The sequence below is a fragment of the Rhinichthys klamathensis genome, unplaced genomic scaffold (genome assembly GCF_029890125.1).
Source record: "Rhinichthys klamathensis goyatoka isolate OS25496 unplaced genomic scaffold, OSU_Roscu_1.1 h1tg000412l_1, whole genome shotgun sequence".
In the NCBI taxonomy this organism is placed as follows: Eukaryota; Metazoa; Chordata; class Actinopteri; order Cypriniformes; family Leuciscidae; genus Rhinichthys; species Rhinichthys klamathensis.
Window position 1 is genome coordinate 906,227 of NW_026606912.1, and position 8,498 is coordinate 914,724.

Sequence of the window (8,498 nt, forward strand, 5' to 3'; positions counted from 1 at the left end):
TAAGACTCAATGGTTAGGTTGTTAATTGGATCTTGATGAATAGAAGCCCTTGGTTGAACTATACTGATCCAATCTTCTTGACTTTCTGTTTTCCAATAAATTACCCAATTCATTTCCCAGCCGTAGATTACATAAATTGTACACCTCCAGGGCTTGAGATTCCCGCCTGCTCTCTCTCTCTCTCTCTCTCTCTCTCTCTCTCTCTCTCTCTCTCTCTCTCTCTCTCTCTCTCTCTCTCTCTCTCTCTCTCTCTCTCTCTCTCTCTCTCTCTCTCTCTCTCTCTCTCTCTCTCTCTCTCTCTCTCTCTCTCTCTGCAAAACCATTTGAGAAAAAATAAAAGACCAGCCTCAGAATCTTGAATGAAAATCGAAACATAATCAGCGTTTATACTTAGAAAATTTATTGATATCATTTTCTCTGGTAATTTCCTTATCTTAAAGTTGGACATGCCATATATCATAATACACACGTGTAAAGGGCCCATTGTTTAATATTTATCGAAGCTTGATTTGCAGATCAAAGGAGCCCATGACTTCATCCGTCTTTCTAGTGGGAAGCATTTTTGCCAGAGCTCGATGTGTATATGTTCGGTCATTACTGTCTGCCGCATGCACTGACAGCACGTGCAAAAAATGCCTGTTCTGCCGGATTTGAAAGATCTTTAGCTTTGTGAACGCGTGACAGATTGTCCCATAATCGCTGGGTGTTCATCACGGTAAACCTGTCTAGGTTTTTGGGAAACATATAGCACTGTTTTCAGTTTGATAGTAGAAACACAACTTTTCGGATTTTTACGATAAGCTATGCACATCTTAAAAAATGTTCTTGTTAAAAAACAGCTTTCAACGATTTTTTTGGTTTGTTTTTGTTTTTTGATAATAGCCTACCACTCCCTTCTCAACAAACACGTAGAATATAATGCTGTGATGGGGCCTACATTTCTGGTGTATTGTTTTTGTTTAATATGTCTAAACGGCCTTTAAGCCACCCAGCCTCGGCTGACAGGCGCAGCGTATAAAACCGGCTCTTTAACGATCATTGCGGATTTCACGCCTTATGTGAATGCGCCATAAATCGTTGGGCCGCTGTGAACTAGGCCCTCATATTTTACGCACTAAATGGCTATATGTGGGCATATGGCCCCTCACAATAGGTCTCTTTAACAACCGTTCCAAACAGAGTTGCAGATTGTGACAGTTCAACCACATCGTTTCCATCATTGCGTACATGTATAGTGCACGTTTCGTACTTCCAGAGCCTAACAAACACCCACTGATATGTTTTCGTAGCCACAGGTTCACTGTAAAAGTTCGTGATTGTAGGTTATTAGACTTCAGATCATTGAAAATACATGGCTATATTTCTTGCTGAGTATAAATCACAAAAATTATAAAGAGGCTTATCAATAGGCTAATAATAATAATAATAATTAATATTTTAATTAAAAAGAAAATGGTCAGGTTTGATTTTTTTTTTTACTGGTATGGCCCAGTTATGGCTATAGTCGTGGTCGGGAGACCCATGTGTGCAGGGCTCTATTCCCGACCTTTGAAATTTGTAGTCGGGATCGCTCAACCCTGGCTCCCTCAGCTCCATTAGGTGTCCGCGCGCTGTCACCACGACAAAGCCAGAGCATTTGTTAAGTGTCGCCAGCCTTTAGAAAACGCTAACGAGAGCTAATGTGGCAGAGCCACAGCTGCCCTCGAGACACGAGTCAGGGGTGGGGCGAGCGCACACCCCCCAATCAATTAGTCAATCAATTAAACAGGGTCCTGCCCGCTCTAGCCGGCCCGCAGAGGCAGTAGATTAGCCCACCATAATGATCAAATTAATTCTTAAACGGAGATAATGGACGTGGAATGAGTTTATTATTTTCAAGAAAAATGAGATAGGATCCATTATTAGTTCCTAGACTCTGTGTTGGATTATTTGACCAATTTGCCATTTATAGCACACGACTAGTGGAATTTAAAACGACTGTTTAATAAGATATATGATTTTGAACAAAACCATGTATTCAGATGACTTGTGATTATGAGGTTGGTTTATTGTTGGTTATTGATGTGCGCATGAACTTGAGAACTCTAGGCGTGTACTTGAGATGCCTAGAACTCCACTCATGAACAAAGAGGACCTCTGTGGATCAGCAGCATGCTCGTCTGTGTGATGACCACAGTCTACAGTAAAAGCTGTTTAAAACGTGCTTCTGGATCTGGATCTCTGAATTGCACGGTTAAATGTTGTGACAATCTTTAACGTCTTTTGAACCAAACAAAAAAAACGTATGGATTTGTTACATTTTTAATTATATTTCAGAGGCATGCGTCATGGGCTTCCAATACAAGTCAAAATCTCTGAACATCAATAAATAAATATAAATTTAAACTCGTTATCCTGTAAACAGAAACATATTATGTCGATATAACGGAGCAGGAAATTACTGAAATTAGAAGCAATAATAATCACAATTTATCAAAGTGGGAAACCAGAGGCACGTACATGACAATGAATAATTATCCATCACGTAGTTCACAGAAAGCTATTAAAATGTTGTTTGTAATTTCTCGTTACAGTGATATTCTGCAGGCAAACGTCCGGCTATTAAGTTGTGGGGGAAAAAGACAAATGTTGACCATACAAGCTAAACGGTTACATGTACAGTGTAAAGCATTTTTTGGGAACATTTATAGTAGAAAAATTGCATATATTGTTAACAATGATGTTAATAATTTGAGCCCTATAATATTAAATATGTGTTGCTGCAAAGTGTACTGCACTTGGTGGCACAATGGAAGGCCATATGACTTTGTGTTAATCAAATTTGGCTTCCCCAACTGTGGTCAATAAAACACAAACTAAAATAAAGCAATGCACATTAATTATTAATTAAATAAATAAGCTTAAACTATTAAACTAAACCAGATAAAATGCCAAATAAAACACTCTAATGTTCATGACTGATAAAAAGCATAAAAAGTAGGCTAACTGATTTATTATAAAAGTAACTAAACAAATGTTATGTTTTGCCCAGTGAATTCTGAGAATGCCCCTTTCCCCATAAATTATAAGGTGCTTTTTACTTTTTAAAACATTTGTAAACAAAATCTATAGTAGCCTATAGGCTAAATGTATTGCCTTACTAAATAGAATATAAATGTGTAAATTAAAAAGCAATTCACACTTTTTACTGATTTTGTTTATAATATTTTACAGTAAAATGTTGTCTATAAAACATAATATTGTTTACCATGTATGGTAAGATAGGCCTACCTTACGGTTATTCACGAACAAATAACAGGTTTGGACTGGTTTGGACTGTTGCATTTTACATTATATTCCCCTTTAAAATGACTGACATATTTTCTTTTTGCAGTGTAGCCTAATGTTTTGCAGCAAGTTAATCTCCATCGAGCGCTCCATTGAGAAACTCAAATATTATAAAATTTGAAATTTCCGGGCGCGCTTTGAGCGCGTGATTGGCCAGCGCCGGTCTTACCTACATGCAAATGAGGGCACGTTCCACCCGCCTTGAGACCAGAGCGCGTGGAAGTGGAGAGGAATGCATTCGAACACTTTTGAGCCCACGAAAAACAAGTTTTTTTTAACGTCCCGTCAGCTCTAACAAACAATTTTTAGATTTGAAGAAAAACACTCTCTATGTGTAGCGGAACGTATTGCTGCGTTGACATTTGATCATTTTTAGAAAATTTTTTAACTGTTATGAGGCGAGAATGAATAATTCGGAGGACAGCGGAAGCAAGTGCTCGCCTGCCCCCATTTCAAGCTTCACAATCCAGTCCATTTTGGGCACCTCCAACGAGGGAGTCCGGTCAGCTGCAAAGGACAGTCCCAAATCCCAGCCGAGGAAGCGGACGTTGTCCGTGTCATCAGAGGACGACTGTAGTGCCGGAGAGGATTCGGGCGACTGTTACTGCTCTGAGTCCGGTGTACCAGAGCCCTGCAACCCGCACCAGCCTCTCAACTTCTGCCTCGGTAAGTCTCGATACCACCAGTGTCATTTTATTGCTATAGACACTCGTTACCACCATGGTCAATATAAATATATTTGTGATTTCATGATGTTTAGTACGAAAGTCACTTTTGTAAAACGTCTCACTTCAGAATCATTAAGTAGGCTAGGCTATAAAACACAATTTTTTGTCACTATGGTGACTGTCTTCTAATGTTGTCCCCATTGCCAACACTGAATAAAACTCCAGTCGTGTTTTTATCCGACATATTATCGCGCCTCGGTGAACAGGGGAAAGGTCAAATAATTAACCGAATTTAATCGAGTCTGCTAATTGATTATGCCGGCTTTCAGAGGCAACGCTGCATTTCGTCAATTGAGCGTTAAATGTAACACGATTTAATTAATATCGTGCACCAGTGCTAGTCATATTGTATTGTTTATTTAACAGGGCACTTGTAACCTTTCAACAGTCGATCAAACAGTCAGAGTTCAAATTTAATGAACTCTTGTGTAAAGTATCGAGTAATGGCGATGTTTAGCCTAACAGGGGGGAAAACAGAGCGAATTTGATGATGGACGAATATTCAAAGCACTTTTTATACCTCATTAAATATAAACGTGTTTTCAACTACTAGGCTATTTATTGAATTCACTAATGTGGACACATCAGTCATGCATATTGTTCCCACTGAAGCACGAAAGCTTTATCTCAATGGCTGTTATTCTTCAAGCACAGTTTGATAAGACGATAGTTTTGTGCTGTATTTGTTGCAGGTGCCACAAAGGGACTTCTACCTGTGCAGGATGGGATCGACCGCCGGCCGCATTTGACACCATCCATACTACCGGATTACAAAGAGGAGCAGGAGCGAGCGTGTAGCCAAATGTCTCCCGTTTCTGAAGAGAGACACCGTGACGGTCCGGACAAACAGAGCAGTTCCGCCAAGAAGAAGACGCGCACCGTTTTCTCTCGGAGTCAGGTTTATCAGCTCGAGTCCACATTCGACATGAAACGCTATTTGAGCAGCTCCGAGAGAGCCTGTCTCGCCTCCAGCCTGCAGTTAACGGAGACTCAAGTGAAAACGTGGTTTCAGAACCGGCGGAACAAATGGAAACGGCAGCTCTCTGCGGAACTGGAAGCTGCGAACATGGCGCACGCATCGGCGCAGACTTTGGTTGGGATGCCCCTCGTTTTTAGAGAAAATTCGTTGCTCCGGGTGCCGGTTCCGAGGTCCATCGCTTTTCCAACCCCACTCTATTACCCTGGAAGTAATTTACCAGCTTTACCATTATACAATCTTTACAATAAGATTGAATATTAACTTTTGCGCACAGCGAACATTCTTTGCTAAAGGATGACTATTACACTATTACACACTAAATCGTACAAATACACATTTAACTATGTTTGACGAAATTCATGTCTATTTATACCTCTTTATTTGGTGAAAAGTTATATTTCTTAATATGCAGCAATTAAACGAGTCTATGTGTAAAACACAAAAGCAACACGGTTCTGTACATGTCCTATAAAATACACCATGTGTATACTGATTATTTTGTACTTTTATTTACATTTCTGTCCCCCGATTAACCCGTTTTACACATTATGAGGAGTGAAAACATTGAAATAAAAGTGTAATCATTCGATTCCTGTCTCTAAAATGAAAACATCTGAGATTTAAAAAAAGCATTAATAACAACAACAATGATGATTATGATAATAATAATAATAATAATAATAAGGTTTTATTTATTATATTATATTGTATTTAATTTTTATTTTAAAGAGAGGTCTATACACAATGAATTACCAACGGCAATGCCTCGTTTTGATTTAATGCCTTTGCTTTTAAACAACCACATTTTCCTAATATTTTGAATCGCAGAAGGCCTAGGTTACATGAATTTTAGTGAATTCATTGGTTCAAGTGGTTCGGTCTGTCCCCAGTTGATAGGCTATATATATATATATATATATATATATATATAGAGAGAGAGAGAGAGAGAGAGAGAGAGAGAGAGAGAGAGAGAGAGAGAGAGAGGCATATATAGGCATTTATATATATTTAGTCTATTTATAGTGACAGTGTTCTCTTTTTAGTGTGCTTATCAGCTCAAGACAAACATTTTTGTTACAGTGACACTGGGTCATGTAAAGTGTCCCCAGTTGATGCTTTCGCAATTAGGGATAATTACATGTTGCTTGTCACACGAACACGCATTCAAACATTCTCGGAGACAAGCGGAACGTCAAAAGCGCAGCGGGGCCTCAGAGAAGCCGCAGTCAAGAATGACAGTGCTCGCGGTGCAATCTGATAAGACTCACCCGCTGTCAAATTACAAAGGTTGTAGTGGTGTCGTGTTGTACTGATTCCATGTTCTCTATTCCGGCCACGGAGAAAGTTCATTATCAACACACAAGCCTACTTTTTCCGACATTATGACAACAGTTTGAATGCCATCTCGAAATATGTTATTTTGGATCGATTGCAGATTAAACAACGTACTTTTAAAATGACTCTGGATAAAACTGTGACGTTGCGCACAAATAGGTTAAATATTAACCAATACATTTTAAATAAAATTCTACATACATTTTAAACGTATTAATAGGTGGCAGATATCGTCTTAGTATAGAGAATTAAAAATATATATTTTTTAAAATTTGTATAGTGCTTTATAGTTTTTATTTCCTTGGTTATAGCCTATTAAATATTTTATTTTTATTATGAAATATTTTTTTTCCTTTTAGTTCTTTCTTTTTCTTTACCCTAAAACGGCAAATGACAAAAAATCTGAAAGACCAGTGACTTCCCTAAAGGCAGGATAAAGAGAAGCTCCTAGCTTGCTGGTAATACTGTTGTTGCTGTCTGTTTGATTGACAGCTCAGACCAGAGGTCAGACTGCTCATGACATACATGCAAGCATAAACTTATGTGGCTTCCGTGTAAATTTCATCCTGTGGGTTTTCCGTGTTTTCTCACTGAGTGCAAGCGCGTACACTTCCATTTACTGCTTCACACACCCATCTGTAGGTGAAATGGCAGGTGTGAATTACAAATTTTAATAGCACGGCAATGAAAATGATTTGAAGAGGTTTGAAGAGGTGTAAGACAGTGTGGAGCAGATTTGTTGAGATGATGTGTTGTGCCTCAGGATTCATCAAACTTGCCTGGCACAGCGAAAAGCAGGAGTAATTCAGTTTGGGATGTAATTTATGAGCAAGGTAATGGGCACTATATATAAAGTGGGGAGAGAGAAAGAGAGCGAGAGAGCAATAGATATACACAGAGAGAGAGATGGAGAGAAATGTTTTTCCATTCCTCTAATATCAGAACTGACATTGGTCTATTAATTTAAAAGCAGTGCTAAATCCAAAAAATAAAAATAAAAAACCTTCAACATTGCTCCCATGCATTCATGTCTCTGTGCCAACTTGGACAAAAGACCTATAAAAGGTGTTTTTACAAAACACTGATGTCTGTGTCCATATATTAGCTGATGATCTGTTTTCATGCGTGCATGCGTCTGTATTTTGTTGAAACAGCAGCTGAACGTCTAACCGCTCAATAATGAAGCAGTGCTGCAGGTTTGGATGGACATTTGCCATAATTGTCACTCACTACAAACAGCATCTAGCAGAAGCTGCTTTTCTCTAAACGAATTTAAGAAAAACATAACCAAGTTTCTGATTGGCCTGTGTATCACTTATGTTCCCCACATGAGCGGCTGTACCTCTAGACTAATGGCTCAAATTAGGAGCTTGAGTCTGAACTGATTCTGGCTTATATCAAATCTTAATGGAGGAGCCGAAGGGAAATTATGTTTAGATCCCCCCCAGACAATAACGAAATATAAAGCCACTTAGTAATTTCCAGATGCACTCTGAGATAACTTTCAGTTATATGACAGAGTTTAACATTTCATTGATGCAGTGTTTTAGAATGAGCATCATTCACAACAAAGTACAATATATACACACAATATGTATATAAATATATATTTATTTATATATCACAAAATAAAAGTTATCATTTCTTCCCAAGCGATGATGAAAACTACCCGACTTCCCTAATGTCTTCAATCCAGCGAGGCTGATCCCTTCTTTCATGAAAGCAGAAAGAAAGTCCATTATATTGAGCAAAATCAATAATCATGGTATAAAAGTATCTTAGTCGGCTGAACTTTTCTCTCAAAGATGAAAGGTGATCACGTTTATCCATTAGTTCCCATTGATTGTGCAGAAAGCGCTTGATTAGCCGTTTTTAGAGGTGCACTACAATTGCTCATAATTCCTGTAACAAAAGTTGCAGGAATTATTATTTTGAAAAAAAAAAATTTTTATTTTTTTGAGCTACAGAGTTTAAGAAATACACGGAAAATTGAAATCGGACCAACTTGAAAATAATAAAATACTTATTTTTTACAGAATATGGTAAACAGAAATATTTTCTTCCTAAAACAGTTGCATTGTTGTAAAACATCAAAGACGCATTCAAACCACTGAATAAATAAATGCAGC

At 38.1% G+C, this 8,498-nt stretch overlaps 1 protein-coding gene across 1 annotated transcript; it reads left to right on the forward strand.

Annotated features, from left to right (window-relative positions):
• The first annotated feature begins 3,513 nt into the window (after nucleotides 1–3,513).
• hmx2 (H6 family homeobox 2) lies at nucleotides 3,514–5,623 on the forward strand. The gene is made up of 2 exons (XM_056235135.1): nucleotides 3,514–3,993; nucleotides 4,748–5,623. Exons 1-2 carry the CDS (start codon nucleotides 3,732–3,734, stop codon nucleotides 5,293–5,295), a joined length of 810 nt encoding a protein of 269 aa, XP_056091110.1. The 5' UTR covers nucleotides 3,514–3,731; the 3' UTR covers nucleotides 5,296–5,623.
• Nucleotides 5,624–8,498: the final 2,875 nt, after the last annotated feature.

Coding starts and splice junctions, on each gene's coding strand:
- hmx2 (XM_056235135.1), top strand. CDS start 3,732: ATGAATAATTCGGAGGACAGCGGAAGCAAGTGCTCGCCTGCCCCCATT. Junction 3,994..4,747: donor GCCTCTCAACTTCTGCCTCG/GTAAGTCTCGAT, acceptor TATTTGTTGCAG/GTGCCACAAAGGGACTTCTA.